Consider the following 18054-nt stretch of genomic DNA (forward strand, 5'->3'; position numbering starts at 1 on the left):
GCTCATTCAACCAGATCTATGGCAACTTCTGCTGTATTCTAATCTAGAGCTTCTATGAATGATATATATGTGCAGCTGCAACTTGGTCAAATCCTCATACCTTTATCACTCATTACAAACTAGATTTGGTCTCAAGGGGAGGAGCAGCAATTAGCTCAACTGTGCTCAGGGATATCCTTCCTTAGAGTCTTCTCAGGAATTTAGGTAGCTGGGGAGTCTGTCCCATTAGTTGAGGAAAGGATAAAAATGGGCAACATTAGTAATGAAGTTATGTACTTACCATAACGTTCCATCTGTGTTGTCCATTTTCATTCTTCCTCAACTCCCCATCCACCACCCGCCTCCGTTTTTCATAACTGACTTCTGGAGGAATGAGCTACTTCAGAACACCTGTGTGTGCTTTGTATTGAATTTCAGTTATGGTGGTACTTTTATTGACATCCTGTCAAGCTGCAGACAAGATTTGAGGGATGTTAGGAGTGGTGCATTGTGGGTGGGGAAGTAGTTTGAGAGTTTGTTGGTGGCCTCGAGCTAGTAAAATGACTGAGTCAGATCCGAACCCATTAGTTGAGAAAGAATGAAAATGGACAACACAGATGGAACATTATGGTAAGTACATAACTTATTTTTACACAAGTTAGATGTACGTTAACAACTTAGATTCTACCTTGGTTGAATTAAGACTATCAGAAAATCAAATCAACTGTTTATTTTCTTTTCCAAGAAAAACTTAAGGAAATCAATCTCTAAGGTAACCGTCTCAAGATGGTTAGTAGTTTGCATTTCAATTGTCTGTGATTCACATGGTATGACTTTACAATCAAAGTCTAAGGTGTACAGTACGCGAGCAGTAGCAACCTCAACAGCATTTGCAAAACGAGTGCCTTTCAGTGACATACGTGCAGCAGCAAGTTGGTTCTCAACTCCATACCTTTGTAACTCACCACAAGTTAGATGTGCAGTCCATGACTCGCACATCTTTTGGCTCTGCCATACTTTGGAATATCCTTCCTTGAGTCCACCCAGGTGCCTGTCAGGTAGCTCGGGAATCTGCCCCATATGTTGAATCAGATGAAAAAAGACATCCTCAGATACTAAAGTTATGTAATTACCATAACAGTAGATCGGTGTTGTCTTCTTTTTCTCTGGTTCAACTCCCCTTCCTCCTCCCCCTACCAAATTGTCATCGCACTTCTAGATATCAGCCAGATCTTCTCTGGTCCCTGTCTTAGATCAGGTATGATCCTACAACCCACATCTTAAACCAGATGAAAAGAAGACAACATGGATTTGTTGTTGTGGTAAGTATATCTTTTGTTTCCCTAACTGCTACAAGGTCCTAAGCAGTCTTGTGCTAGATCTGTCTTTTGCTCAGTAGAAAAAAATAGGCTTGTGCATTTGCACAGTCTAAATGTATGTTGCCTGTTACTTAGTCATGCATTTTTGGGACCACAAACAGCTGTGCACAACCAACCATGCTCAAGAGAGGGAAGGTCAGTAAGCCAGAAGGCTATTAGGAAATAGCACAAAAGGAATGTGACAGCAAGAGTGATTTGCATGAAAGGCGAGGAGTTACCACTGAAAGGACCTGCAGTAAAGTTTGTCTACCTTGTTGCCATTTGGTGTCATGTGCAAACTGCTGTCCAGTTCTGGATCCCCATTCACTCCACCCTTTCTTTAGCTTTGATGCATAGCTAAGTAAATAAATATATTTAAAAACGTGCATGTCTAGGTGTCATTTAGTTGACTGAGGACACAGCTGATTGAATGTTTTCAGCTGCTGTACTGTTTTTTGGAAGTACTGGTGATGGCTTCAAAAGATACGGCAAGTACTGAATAGAGTTAGAGTTATGGCAAAATGTTTTAGTATTTATTTGTTATAGTAATTGATACATTGTTTGCTAACAATTCTTTAGTCAGAGGTTGAGAGAGAGTTTGACATCTGTCACTCGAAAGGTGCCAATTTTTATTTTGTGTGAGATCACAGTACAGCAGATATAGGGAATAATACCTTTTCTGTGTAGGTGTGCAATCTTGGAATTAGTCTGTATAATTAGCAGGGGCTGGCCTACAGAAAACAATGGCTATATATTGGTATAGATTGTGTTTGAATATGTACATTTGGTTGAGTGTTGATGAAATGTGCTTTATGTTGGGTATGTTTAGTAGTGTGTTAATAAGTGAACATGTGATGAGTGTTTTTTGATCACTTGAGCTGCGATCATTAGATTAGCTGTAGTAACATAGCATTATATGGATGGGTGTGTGAATTTATGTATATATTGTATATGTGTGTTTGTATGAGTGTCTGTTGAAGTAGCAGTCCCATTATGTAAAGGAAGAATCAGTAACCAAAACAGAAGACCACTTTAAATCATCCTTGTGAATGGATTTATATAGCAAGAACCAACTGCGTCGGTGTAGTATATTGAAGATTTACCCATGGTTGGTGTGGTTTAATCATGAGGGCGAAGGAGAAAATTAACAACAAATTTTAAATCTGAATTTAAAATTTTTAAATTGTATGACATTATGGCCATGCATTCATAGTTAGTACTTGGTTTAATTGAATTTTGTGCAAGAACATATCCCAGCAAGGAAATGAGTGTAAGGTGGGGAACTGCTATGGATGGGATGCCAGTTTATGTCAGGGCACACAATGTGGACAGTGCAGCATCGCCTGTTATCTTTACATTATGTCTTTCAAGTGTCTGGGTTCATGGTAAGAATTTGGAGATCCTCATCAGAAACTCATATGGATGTCAGAAGAACATGCTTACTGCAAAAGAGCTTAGGAGGTTATGGCAGAGGACATTTTAATTTGTTTATAGCTGACTGAATACATTTATGTGAGAATCAGCAGTTTGGTTACTTGTTCGAGAGTGTTAACTACACAAAGGACAATTCAGCCTTGGTAAACTACTTTTAATGACAACATGGTCTGTTAGACATTGAGGTATCAAGACAAACAGTTGTGCTTTATCAGGTATTGTAAACTCTATGAATATGCATTTGCTTTGGAGTTCTAACACATTTTGTGTGTATATGAACTAAATTAACTAGTGATGCTGACCATAAAATCTTAAAGGCTTTAGTAGTCTCTTATAATAACCACTGTTGTCCTCAAAATTCAGAGAGAGAGACAAAAAATTGCCTTTTTTTCTGTTTTAAGTTGTGGTTAGTATTCCCACGTTTTTTTGGGTAGGGGGATGTGGATTAAGTGACAGATGCACTATTGCCCCATCTATTTCTGAAGTAACAGAACATTACTGAAGCAAGATGTTTATCATTCCCAGCATTCCAAAATCATTTTTTGGATGAATATAATTTTGGAAGTTTTGGAACACCTAGAGTCACATTTATCAGTTTATGCTTCTCCCTTACATTACTGGCTTTCTGATTGCTTGCTTGCAGAGTTTAGTGTAAATAGTAGCTTTTGTGTGTTAAACATTGGTACTAAAATAGTAGGAATGGACCTCCACAATTATGATGAACTAGGTTTGCAGATGAAGTACAAGAAGTGGTTAATTTTCTGTCTACACCACTTAAGAGAAAGGTACAGATGAAGATTTGTACATATTTTAGATGTTGAATAAGGAGGTCAGATTGCTATGAACACTTGGTAACTACTGTATACATCTGATTGATATGAAATCAACAACAATTTGCTCTTTGCGTTTTGTATTACGGTTAAATGGTAAAAGCATTTAAATAAATAATAAATAAATAAATAAATTAGTACTAAGCTAACTGCCCTTGTGAGCCATTGTAAGCCTAGCCAGTTATCCCTTGTGAGACTCAAACCCTGCACCTTGTGTTTGTAAGGCAAACACCTTAACCATTAAGCCACCCTCAATCCAAAATTTTATACTTTAGTACTAAACTAACTGCCCTTGCGAGCCATTTTAAGCCTGGCCAATTATCCCTTGTGAGACTTAAACCCTGCACCTTGTGTTTGTAAGGCAAACACCTTAACTTTTAGGCCACCCTCCAACATTTAAAAAAACATAATTTGCACGTCTAGGGCTGAACTGCACAATAGTTTTAATTCATTAAAGTTGATGTTCTGGGCAAATATTTTCTTTACCTGACTATTACAAAGTGGTATGTAAAGTGAATTAATGCACAAAAAGTGTAGAATTGTTGAAGGATTATGTTATAATGCAGTCAGTGTCACAGAGTTAATATGGATTGCATTTTTAACTTTCAGGAGAGACCACGACCACAGTGTCCCCCTCTGTGCCAGGAGGCGTCAGTGATGGCCAGTGGCATTCTGTCCAGGTGCAGTACTACAACAAGGTAATGAGTGTAGTGCACTCTAATCTTTTGTTTTGTGAGAAGGAATATAGATTGTACTTATGAGAAAAAATGTGATTATTATTTAATCTAAAGTAGTTGTTTATCTTTGCTGAATCCTGTGGTTTTGCAGTGTAATATATTCTGGTTATTCAGAATTGGAGTGAATGAATGTGCCAAAGATGTGATAGTGAATTTATTACATAAGTCAGCATACTGTTTGTTTTAGTTATGCAGTGCTTTTGCCAGCTTTCTTTTGAAAGGTCACCTGTCAGAGGAATTTGTTTTTGCCTTGCTATGGAGCATGTATAGAATTTCATTTTTAAGATTGCTGCAATACTGGACAGTGTAACTTGGTTGTATACACTAGGCTTGGTTTGGTTAACTGGACATTACAGTGTATTACAGTTACCTCATATGTTGGTAGAGAACAAAGTGAAAAATGTGCTGCATGCATTACATAACCATCACAGCCTTCTTGTGGAGGGAAAAAAAAAAAAAAAGGAATATATGGTGGAGTGCACAGACAGTATCTTATTTGCATAAGTAAAAATCTGACCTGTATGTGCATCAAACTTTTGGAGTGTGTTCTTTTATAGCTGCCAGATTATGAAATATAAGTCAGACATCAGTAAAATATAAAGGATTACATGCGATTCTTGGTAAAATTGCAAGATGAAGACTGTTTTCCAGCTGTGCGAAGACAGGAGTTTGAAAGACATAAAGTTCAAACACACTTTGAAAATCATTTTTGGCAGCAACCATATGATTAGTGACATATACATAAAAATATTACTTATAATGTTAAAATTAAAGTAAGGTGACTTACACTGTAGTTATATCACTGTTGTACAGATTTTCTGTTTCTCTTTCAGCTCTGGGGGTCGCAGCTCTGGGATGTTTGACCTTTGTAAATATTGATGTGCAACAAATTTCTCAATTTATTTGAAGGTCCACTTCTTTTGTAGGTGATAGTTGCTCTCATGTTTTTCTTACCATCGAGCCTTCACCAAACTACACAGGGCCCAGTTGAGAGTCATGGTGAGAGCCATCTAGAGGAGGCCATAATATATTCAGCCAGGAGTGTGCTTAATGTCCTTGCCATAGTACCAACTATGGCAATATATGTTATGGCTTAACTCACCACACTGAGTGAGAAAATCCTCACTTTTGTGCTTGCTGCCAGACATCCCCTATGAAGGTTGGTAGCTTGGTGAGCCTAGCACCCATCTCCGTCTAGCAGAACAGTGCTTTACACAGCCAACTTCACTCAATGACTCCCCAAGATGGGCACGCCCAGCCTTCCATGGCAGCGTAATCAAGTGCCTGAGTTTCTAATTGAACTTGGGTCACATGGGTCACAGTAAGGACTTCATCCCTTTGTACTGACCACGCTAGCTGATTGGAAAGTCTGTTTCATCGACTTTGGTGTTCACCTGTGCTTTTCCTAGCAGTAAATAAAAAAAAAATATGAGACCTCTCTTTTGAGTGGAAGGAGCCAACAAACTGAATGTATCTGCTGTTTGCTCTCCCTGATGACCACCACTGCCTGACAGCTAAAAGCTCTGCTGTGACAGTTACAGGAGTCATTCAGCAGCTGTCACTTGTTTTTCTGCTTAAGTCCTTCCACAAATCGCCACAATGACTGACTCGTGCCTTGCAGTGCCAGTGCTTTGACAAATGGATGCTTCCTCTCATGCTGATTACGACTACAGCCCTAACCACTGCTTGTTAAGAATTGTGCCCCTTTAGTATGTCATGTTGGACCTTACTGCTTCCCCTCCAGAAAGCTTGTGGGCCAGTGCTTGAGTATACAATTTCAGTGGCATTGTCAGGGCTTTGTTCCCATTTGCCGCAGAGCCAGACAACCAGCAACTTTAAGACAGATTGAAGATTAAAGTTCTTCAGAATCTAATGCCAGCATTCACTTAGTCTTAGCTTATGCAAGTGAGTGGTCACTCTGTCAAGATACGAGACTAGAAAGTTAATAAAATAACTCATGTTTACTTTGCTGTTTGTAAGTTGTTAATATATTCTGTACGAGAGTAAATAGTGTAGCAGTGTTTAATTCACTTTTTTAAACTGATGTAATTTTATTATTAGGATCCTGATGAACTTTTTAAATTAACTAAAGTGTCATGGCAAAATTTGTGATGGGTAATAACTTCCATTGTTAATGTTGTTTTTCAACTGTAATTCTGATGCAGTATGATTGATTTAATCATAGCAGTTTATGAGCTGTGGAAAAATTATGCATGGACAGTGATGCTACCTTATTTTGAGCGTCTATTGAAGTAACATTAAAAATATATATATGTTTGCTGAGACAGAGAGGGCAAAAGAGGTGACGAGCAAAAGCCATGTCCATGTCAGGGGCATTGTGTGTGCAGGTAGAAATTTTGAATGTGTGCAAAATATCCAGGGGAGAGGACCACTGGGACATTCTTCTCCCAGAGAATATTTACTAAATACTTTTTGGCAAAAATAATTAAATTAGATTGTAGCCAGAATTCATGTTTTTTTTTCAGATGTGCTGCAATGCATGTTGGAGCATTTTTCAACTTTTGATCCATGTTTATTTGATGTACCAAGTAGTGTTTGTTAAATGGTAGTTAGCAAAGGATATATTGTGATGACATCATTAACTCCCTATAGATGGTAAGGAAATGGAAGGCAAAAGTGCGATAGCTGATCCATATGCAATATGTGCTGCTACTAGAGGGGGAGGACAGTAAGGGATCATTGTTAGGAACCCACAATTTTTACTTTTCCCTCATCTTCTCAACCTCAGGCTGTATTCTTCTACTGAACATTTTTCAGAAGGATTTCCCCAAAACTAGGGTTGCCACCTTTTCAAATGGCCAAAGTGGGACATTTTTGGTACAAACATCAGATTTTACAGGCCGACACTAACACACGGTCAGTACAAAGGATAGAACTTAACTTTTGTACCTAAATAACAGCTTAGTCTTGTAGCATTTTAGTTGCTTATTCTGTTTCTTATAACATTTAGGTATTTTAGATACAGGATAACTGTTTTATGCAACTATTACATTAAATATAGGAAATAATTTTGTCCTAAAATCTCAGGACATTTGCCATTTTTTCAATTTTTTGTCAGGACACAACTGCCCGAAGAGGGACTGTCCCTCGCAAAGTGGGACAGATGGTAACCCTACCCAAAACAAATGATTGATTTTGCCTATTTTTGAATGTTATGTATAAATCCCAGTGTTTTCAAAATAGTTTGAATTCTCATACAATTTTCTGGAAAGGTTACCGGCTTAGTCATCATCATTAAAACTCCCTATCCTCAAAGGCAACAGAGCATCTTTATCTTGAATTTTCATGAAAAAATAACTTTAGTATCAGCTTTTGTCTAAACAGAGGAAGAATACTAACATATAAGTTATCAGTTTATATAAAAACATATTTCTTCCTTGCCTGAAGTCACCAAAATGCTGTATATTTACATTTTTGATAGTTCTTGTATCAGTCTGAAAACAAAGTGGTAGTCATAATGTTTTAATAAACTGATTCTAGCCTGACTTGGACCTTACCCATGTTTGCAAGTACATCTATATAGCCACAGTGTATTACTAAATTTTCTGGCTGAAACAAGTGGATACTAAACTTCATGTAATACAACTGTGTAAGTGAACAAAACAAATGACAATGAGATGACAGCATATAAGATGTGTAGATGTCATTGGGAATCCATAAAAATGCTGTCCATTAAAAATGAAAAAATATATCAGTTTTCATAGAGATATTTATAGTTATTTTTTTCCAATAAACATCTTTATTAAATTGTTATGGGTTCATTAAATAATTACTGATGATATGATTTGCATATCTTGAGTTTGTTAACCTGAAAAAAAATGACAAATTGACCAAATAAAGAGCAACACTCAAAAGACCATGAAAGGCTCCAAGTGTTAACCAGGAATATAGGTCAATGAGTTTGAAATGGTTTGGAATTTTCTAGTAAACTTTTCAAAAAAGTATGTCAAAGTGGCTGCATATGGTATGCGCTTAGTTGGTGATTTTAGATATAAAGACACATACAACTTTAGCTTCATATACTGTTTGACACTGCACAACTCTAAATTTGAGGGGTAAACATAAATTCAGTGACTCAACAATCTTTTCCTTGGAGAAATACATATGAATTTTTTTCTGATGCACTGAAAAAATAGAACGCATACATTTCACGTAGTAGTTTAACTTGGAGGGTGATGACAAGTCATATAATCCTCCCACTGGAAATCCAGTATAATGCAGAATTTCAAATTGTGCCATTATACTTGTAGTTTTCTGTCACGCACATTTTGCCTGTGCAAAAGAAATGGAATTTTGCATATTTCTTGTGAAATTAATATAACAGGATTTACACTAAAGATTCTTGAAACTCTACTAGTAAATTAACAGAAGCTAAAACATAGCTTATTTTGTTTATTTTATCTGTTTGTTGACTGGGTAATCCCCCTGAAAAACTTGTCCATTTTCAGGGTGATCATGCACTGTCTGATGACTTGGTGATCATGCACTGTCTGATGACTTGCTCTGTACACCACAGTAGGCAAATGAAGGTGGAAAGAATCAAACCCTGTACCTTGGGCACATAAAGCAGCTTATTAACAGTTCAGAGTTTTATTCCACTTCACAAACTGCCACTGTCTACATTACATCCTTAAAATGTCACACACAAACATTTCAGTATTTCATCCCACTGTCTGTCACCGTCAGATGTGCCCATTCTGACAGGACACACCTAGTTAGACTGAACAGATGATGTAAAGTGCTCACAAATAAAAAATTAACTGATAGTTAATTAACACACACACACACACACACAGACACACAAAGTGACAATAGAGATAGTTTATTTGTAATCAAACAGTTGCAGGGGGTCAGTCACTTTCATCCTCAAACTGCCTCTGTACCCATCAGGTAGATAGTCACTTTGATTGCCTACACATTGAATATCTGACTGTGATTAAATTTAAGTCACTGTAATACATTATAATTTGTTTCACAGCACTACTAAACAAGTCTCTGGTTTGATGATTGCAGAGAACGTGCAAGCACTTGTGAGGGACAAGCATGAAATATTTCAACTTTTTAGAAGAATAGCCAAACCTTATGATATTATATTTTTAAAGAATACAGTCTACTTCTGAAAGTGACCGAGTGCTGTTACAGCAGCAGCATCTTCATTAATGTAAGAAACCACCCATTTCCTATCCGTTCACTGATTTTATGGTTTGTGTGGTCCCTCAGTTATTGGTAATAACCCCTCATGTTCAAATAGAGATTTTGTAATGCTTTAAAAAGTGCTAATCTCTGCAAAATTATTTAGATCTCTACCTAAGATCAAGTGATTACTTATGAAATGCCCAGCAAAGCCAGTCCAGTCAACAAAATATAATAAATGTAATAAATAATCTGTTTTCGCATTTGTCTGCAGTTGTGCATCCTGGTCAAGTAATGTCTGTTCTGGAAGTGACATTTGAAGTGTTGAATTACATATCTCAGCATTTCTTCAAGCAATCAATTACATTCCAGCAACTGATTTTTAGAACCTTTAATGAGTTCTGAAAGTTGAGAATAAAGGATTGTGCAAATAAATGTACGATTACCACAAAAGTATGTGGATAAATTCTACTGTGACATCGAGTCTGTGAATATATATTTTTGGTTATAAATGAAATCATACAGCAGCACTTAAGCATGCACAGTTTGCATACAGTAGCAGATATGCAACTGTTTTCTGGAGGTGTACATTAGGGGTTTGTAATTATCTTAGTCCTATGCACATTGTATGGTGTTATGCATCGCACTGATAAAGCATCCATTCTGAAAAAAATTCTTAGTAAACTGTGTTATAGGGAGAAAAAAGGAGAGTTTGCTCTTCTGTAATTATGTACCTCAGTACTGTTACAGACCTTTCCAGTGCTCCTTAATTCTCATGTATTATCCTACAACAAGAGTCGGAACATGAAAACAGATATGAAACCCACCCGATGCGTTTTCTGTGCAGATTCTGTCTTTGCCTTTCACTGACTAATGATTTTCAGCAGTGCACAATTTGATATTTGTGGGTTATTTATTTAGTTACTTATTTACATTTCTTTACCAGGTCGGGCACTGATCAATAATGGGTTTACCTTTATATGTGCGTACTGCACATGTGAGAACACCAAAAGTCCGAAAGGACTTTTTCAAGATTTCAGAAAGTTGGAAAAAAAATGCTTCAAATGTACAATGAGTGAATGCACAGTGACATTCGCTCATTGCAGATTCGGCATTTTGGGTGCAGATTGCACTGTTGTGGGGATCGGGAAATTGTCCCTTTCCCCACTGTAGTGCGATCTCGGAGTTAGAATATTAAAGTGGGGGGTGTGGGGGGCACAGGGGTGCTTGCCCCCCCCCCCTGCATTACATTGTGTGTTCAACATTGTAGTTCGAAACTCAGCGAATCTGCTGTTCGATTTGCTGAGTTGCGAACTTCGGTGACGTTCGACATGCAGGATTCGGCATTTCGGTTTGCACAATGGGCCGATCAACGATCTGATTTTCGACTATATAAAGGTAAACCCAATAATGACCGATTTCAGACCCATCCCAGGATGTGGATAACACCAAATGATATGAGAGTACAATATGTACCAGTATTGAAGGCAATGGGTACCATTAATAACAATAGTGATCAGTGACTGAGAGAAGTAAATGTAAGTACATGTATATAGTCAAAGGGGGTGGGGATGGTAAGAAATAAGAAAATGGGAATGGGTGGAGAGTAGCATTTATGAATGTGCAGATACAGGTCTGAAGTAATCGGGGGGGATGTACATGACTGAAGAGGTTTAACTGTTTGAATGGGGTATTTAAGCCACAAGTTGGGGGCATTTACAGGTGATATCTGCCATCAGGAGTGCTTTGAACTGTGGTCTGAAATTGGATAATTAAGATCATTGTCTGTAAATAGTAAAAAAACATACTGATACAACTGCAACTTTAGGCAGATGGAGAAAGATGATTTAAAAGCTGTTAGTTTTCCAATTTGCCGATTGCCTAAGACACTGCTTTAATTCTAGAAAAGGGATTAAATAAGTAAATAATAAAAATCAGAGTGAGCACATGCCAGTCATGGGCAGTAGGCTTGATACCACGGGATAGCGTCTCCATACAGTGGTTAAGTATGTTTGAGTAGTGTACATCACATTTTTGAGGTTGGAGGCTAAAATGTGGTGCGTATCATTTCTGAAACACAGTGAAGACTTCCCCATGAACTGCATTAGATAAAGTTGGTATTGAAAATAATTTAAAAAATAATTGACACACTTTTTTTATTATGGAAGTGCATTCAGAGGATTTGTTTCTGTTTTTAGAAAGTGAATACAAGCTACTTGGAGCAAAAAGTGTTAATTTGTGAAGGGAGAAAGCTGTGTATTTTTTCATTCCTTCCATTGGACTGCTCAGCATTAAACCTGTTCCTGGATATCCTAGTTGCTAGTGTGATTTGTGGATCCACAAAACAATAGTTGATTTAGTGGTGTTGCCAGTGTGATTGGAAAACAAAGTCTTCAAAAAGGTGGCATCAGTAGGACGTGTTGCTGTGCTGTGAGTGTTGGAACCTTATACTAGTGGCACCAGCAGCAAAAACATACACATTAGAAGGTATGACACATGACACATGACACATGTAGTACTGCTTAGTGGTATACTATGGCAATATACATACTTTACCATTGAGTGAGTAATTTCTTGCTTTCTTTCTTTTGGTTGATAATTTTTTTATTCGTTGGGTTAGTCTTATAGGATCTGTTTTTTAGAAAAGGAGCAAGAGGGAAAAAATTCTACAACAAATACATAATACATTTTTGACACATGCATTCTTCATAAAGACAAACAAAAAATAACTTGAGACCCTTTAAGCATTGCCAGAATTGTGTATGTAAGTAGAAATAGTAAATTGCAATGAAGGCTACACACATGTAATATGTTGTGAGTTACATGTACAGATAAAGGTCTGAGGTGTGGTAAGTGACTGTATTTAACAAGAGCTTTATCAGTGGTTAATGTATGTAACCAATGTGCCTAATGTATGTACTGCATTGTGTAGTACATATATATTAGTTATATCAGTTACACTCTGATGTCAGTGATAAGTATTAATGTAATACAAAAGTAGATATGTAGCTGGCTCATCCAGCACCTGGATCCATTCCCCAATGTGGACCCCGTCAACATCATTGAAGAGTAAAAAAATAGTCTACAATCTGATGATTGGCTGGCTGGCTGGTACTTCTGAAATGCAGGAGTTAACCAGCTACCAAGGTCCTGTTTCTGTGCCCCAGTCCCACCACCACCCCCTACTCAGGAAAGGAGCAAATCAAAAAAGTAAAGAAAAAAGTCTGCAATCTGGTGCCTTGTAATTCATTCGTTTTATGGACCAAAAAATAATACTTTGTCATTTCTTCTTCGTTACAGTCTTTACATTTTCTCTCCTCTATTACATTATATTTCATAATACTTTTTACAGGCAGCTCATCCAATAATAAATACCAAAGAAAAATCTTCAGATGTTTCCTTTGTATTTTATTGCATTTTAACCCCATCCTTGTGATCTTTCCATGGACTTTATTAAATAATACTTATCCATTATCATTTTATACCATTCTGTTCTTTAATGTTATCAGTTTTGATTTTCCGTAACTTCATTTTGTCATATTTTTCCCCGTCATCTACTCCTTTTTAACTTAGAAAAAAAATGAAAAGAGAAAGAAACATTCTGTCCATATTTCACACGTTCTATTTTTAATACCCTAAAAGGTGTATTGATCCCAAATATACAACTGAATTTTTAAAGTTTAACGCACCTCCTTTTTTTATTCGCTACAGTTCCCTGTCAAACTGAATTGACTCTTGATTCCCAAATACAACTGAAAAAACTTTAACAATTATTCCATTTTTCCTGGAAATATACATGCACTTCTCTAATATTCCAGCTTTCCCAATATGTACACATCTGGCTTATATACCTTCTTTTAACATTTTGGACAGTTTAGGGGTAGGAGAGAGACAGAATTGGGGAAATGCAAGGAAATTCAGGTATGTGTCTTTAGTTTTGAATACCTGATTTTCCTAGTGTTTCTCCATCCTGTATCAATACTATGTCTTGAGTCTGGATTTCAGATTTATTTATTTAATTTTGTAAGAAAAAAAGTTAAAGTTTATAACAATGGAAAAAAGTCCAGGTGACCAGACCTTTTTCCGTTGGTATATGCTCAGATTTACAATGGGTACGCTGATTGGGCTGACCAGTCAGCATGCTTTTTTTGGAATATTAATGGCCAACCATTGTATAATTTATTATTACTCACATTTCCTTTACTTGTTTTCTCTTTACTCCGCATACCCATTCCCAGATGACTTCTTCGAAATAGTCTCCATTCTTTGTTTACATTATTTTCATAAAGATTTTGTAGTCCATATTCCCCAGTATTATTGGCCTCCATTTCTTAACATTTTTTATCTTTCTTATATGTAAACTTAATCAGCCTAGTAGATATCTTTTCATTTTTATCCTTTCCTCTAAGCATTAATTCAGTATTTCCACAAGTATTTATTTTTCCATTATGCTCATCCTCTTATAATATCTGTAACTTAACCCATCAGGCCTGGTGCTGATTCTTTCTTCCCTTATGTGTAATCTCTTCAAATTCTTTAATTTCAGTCATTTCTTCTAATTTATATGTTGCTCTGTCTGAAGTTTTCTTTACTTTCCACCCCCTTCAACTTCTTCCTTCTTATAGATTATTTATGCAGTTGTTTCTATTATCTCCATAATTTATTCTTGTTTACATTTTACTACCCCATTCTTTCCATCTAATCCTCCCTTCTTTTTACCTCCTTTCCCATTAGAAATATTTGTCTACCACGTTGTCTTTTTTCTTTATTTGTCTCATACAATTTCTTTTCTATTTCTCTTACTGTGTTACTTCCTTCATAAGTCCCATTCTCAACATCTTTTACCATGCTTTCATATTTTACTTTTTCTTTTATTTTTTTACCCTTCTCTTGATTTCCAAAAAAGTTGGTTTATATTTCTCTTTAATCACTACGCAAAATGTTCAGTTTTCATAAAATAACTCTGTCATATGTTCCTTCCATAGACTGCTACCTTCCTCTTTCATATATTTCTTTAGTTACATTCTCTCTTAATCATTTTATCTTACCTTTTTATGATTTATTATTTTACATAACCTGTGTTGCTTTATGATCTGAAAGAATCCACTCCTCCTACCCCATCTGCCACTTTCTCTGTCACTAGAATACATAGCATAATCTCTCTCTTGTTATAAAAATTCCCCTTTTGTACATCCACTCTTTTTCCTAGCTTCAAGATTCCACATCACCTTACTTCTTTTTTCACCATTCCATCTTGTATTATTTTTATTTTTTTTTTCCTTACCTTACAGTTAAAGTCCTCGGTCATTATTATTAGCATGTTTACTGTTACATACTGCTTTAGGTCATACATTTTTTTTTCTTTCTAATGTTTATATATGCACAAATTACTATTATCTCACACAATTTCTATTTTTTTCTCAAGTGACATATTACTCTTCCTGGTGTCATAATTGTTGAAACCAGTATTTTTACTTCACTCTCTGATATTGACACCCCTAACCCAGAACATGTTTAATATTCTACTGACCATATATATTTTTTTTCCATACAGCCTCATTTTTTCTTGGGAAATTTATTTTGTATCCAGTAAACATAATCCGTCTGTCTTTTTCTTCTGGCACCATTCAGCGATCATTAAACTCCTCATTTCATTTCTTATACTATTCACATTTAGTCCCAAAATACCAAAATTATTACATTCCCTTTTGCATGTTTTTCCCTGTTTTTATTTTTCTGCTTTCTCGTTTTCACCTTCAATCCATTAGATTTAATTTAATAGTTTTTGTTCTTCCCATGTTTCTGAGCCACCATTCTCCTCTTCTTTTCTTGCCAACCCATCATACTTATTTTCTGTTTGTATCTGAATCTCTTCTACCATTATTCCTTACCTTCACTGTTTTTATTCACCTTGAGTCATATTTCTATTACTTTCCATGCCACTTTCTTCCTTTATATTGTTTTCTACATGATGTTCTTCATGTTTCACTGTTGCAGTCATCACATTTGGGTTATCTGCTTGCAGTAGCCCTCAGTCAGCCTGTTTAACAAAGTCTTGGGTCCTGTGTTGGTTGCTGTCCATTCTACCATGATGTCAGGTTGTCAGGGGTATAAAACATGGTAGCCGACGCCATTACCCCTGTCTTTCTTGCCATGTGGTGCCTGAAGCAGAAGCAGTTCGCAAGTGCCGGTCGGCCGACTCCTGAAATTTTCATTTGAGTTTCATGAACCGAAGTCTTCAACTAAAGCTAAGTATCCCATTGGGGAAACTTTTTCTTGCTCCTTACCGATGTCAATAAAAGTTAATAATTGCATTTCTTGTGGAAAGCAAATACCTCACAAAGATTTTCATTCGTACTGTATTGCTTGCCTAAGCCCTGACCACAACGTACCTTGCTGTTGATTTTGTGCTTTATTTAATCAATGCACTGTCTGTCGTCTGTATATTTTCACCTCTAAATATTTCTGTTCTCAGTTCAATTATCCAGAAATGTCGTTAGTAAGCCATCCGACTACCAGAATTCTAAAAAAAGCAAGTATAAAGACAGAGACAGGTCGCCTAGGTCCAAAGCTGCAGACGACGCTTCTCCTAAGCCAGTCACTAGTTCGCTGGTACTCAGTGAGGTGCTTTCGCAGCCCCTGGTACCCGCTACTTCTGATTTGCAGGCTTCTACTGAGACCCATTCAGAGTCTGGTATGCCGCAAGATGCTTCAACTGTGGAACCTGCGGATGTCTGTACCTTGGATGGGTCCAGAGCCGCTGTGCAGGCACCGGCTTCTGAGGGTGTATTCAAGCCTACAGACTTGCATATTAAATCGATGCCTCCTTCTTCTTTAAGGCTTAAACCACGAACCATGCCTAGAAAACCGACGCCCATTACAGGGTTCCTGATTCTCACAAGTTCCTTTTTAAAAATCCTATTGCGGATCCAGAGACTATTTCACAAGGACCCAAGGGCATTAAGGCCTCTACTTCCAAAAACCCTACCCCTTCTGATAGAGACTCCAGGGCGCTGGATAGATGGGGTAAGAAGGTTTACACTTCTGCAACCTTGGCCATTAGGGCCTTAAACTGTCCGTTTCATATGTTAAAGTATCAACAACATATTATTGAATTGCTTAAACAGAAAGTTATGTTGATTCCTGACTGTGCTGAAAATAAAGAATTACTGGATTTTATGCATTCTGCTGAACAGGTTGGAAAACATACTTTGCAATGTGAGTTTGATTCTTTAGAGGCCTCTTGCAGGGTTGCTCTCACTGGGTCTGTACTCAGAAGGCATGCTTGGCTTAAGGAACAATCTTTGCCTGATCATGTTAAAGCTAAACTGTTGGATGCTCCCTTAAATCAGGACAACCTGTTTGGCAACAAAGCTGAGGAAGTTCTTAAAAGGATGGAAGATAAAGCTAAATCTATGCAAACTGTTAAAGATTTCTTAAAAGTTTAGCCTTCAAGATTTAGTAGGCATTGGCCCTCTAAGAACTGGTCCTTTCCAGCTCCTTCCAGGCCTTCTCAATCCAAACCCAGACACAGCAGAAATCCCAAGTTTCAGTCCCAGGGTACGCACAAGACTAAGCAGTGGGGGGGCTTCTGCTTCCAAACCAGGGAGCAGTAAGACCCCCCCTATGGAAAACTGTCTCAATTACTTGATTTTAAAATTTCCAAGCACTTCTTAACTGAATATTCCTTTAGGGGTAAAATTGGTCTGTAGGCCAAAAACTGGGAACTCATTACCCAGGACAAATGGGTTTTAAATATAGTGTCCCAGGGGTACATATTTCACTTCCACACATTACCAACGCCAACAGGTTGGCCAGATCTACCCCTAAATCAGTGGGCAGAGGCTCAAAAGCAAATACTCTCTCTTTTAAACATAAAGGCTATTCATACTGTACCAGAAGAGGGAAAAGGACAAGGTTTCTACTCAAGACTTTTCCTGTTACCCAGAAAAGACAATTCATGACGTCCTATTCTGGACCTGTCTACTCTAAACACCTTTTTGGTGATTCCAAAATTCAAGATGTTGACTCTTCACCAGTTGCTCCCTATGCTAGGAAAAGATGCCTGGATGGTAACACTCGATTTAAAGGAAACTTACCTACACATCCCAATTAGGGAATCTTGCAGAAGATATTTATGCTTCAAAGCAGGCTACAATCACTACCAATTCTCTGCACTGCCCATTGGCTTATCTACTGCGCCTAGGGTATTCGCAAAGTGCTTAGCCCCAGTCATCGCATTTTGCAGGCAAAGAAATATTCAAATATACCCATACCTGGACGATTGTTTAATTCAGGCAGAAACCAGGACATACTTTTGAATCTTCTGGCCTTTGTACAAAGGGTGCTAACTTGTCTGGGGTACACCATAAACGAAAAGAATCACACCTGGTACCCTGTCAACAAATCATATTCCTGGGAGCAAGCTTGAATACAACTTCCCAGATGGCTTTTCTCACGCCAGAGAAACAAATTCATTTGACAATCTACTTCAAACAAGTGGCCACAAAAACCCTACTATCTGCAAGGCAAATACTACAGGTCTTGGGGTTCCTGGCCTCC

At 37.3% G+C, this 18054-nt stretch overlaps 1 protein-coding gene across 1 annotated transcript in view; it reads left to right on the forward strand.

The window, feature by feature from the left end:
• The window catches only part of CELSR1 (cadherin EGF LAG seven-pass G-type receptor 1), a 2549932-nt gene that overhangs the window by 1333817 nt on the left and 1198061 nt on the right, over positions 1-18054 (forward strand). The window contains exon 5 of the mRNA XM_044088384.1: positions 4211-4299. Coding sequence (XP_043944319.1) covers positions 4211-4299 — 89 coding nt within the window. The remainder of the gene's footprint in view (positions 1-4210; positions 4300-18054) is intronic.

This window comes from Protopterus annectens, chromosome 11.part0 (assembly GCF_019279795.1).
Source record: "Protopterus annectens isolate FY-2018-M chromosome 11.part0, PAN1.0, whole genome shotgun sequence".
NCBI classification, from domain to species: Eukaryota; Metazoa; Chordata; order Ceratodontiformes; family Protopteridae; genus Protopterus; species Protopterus annectens.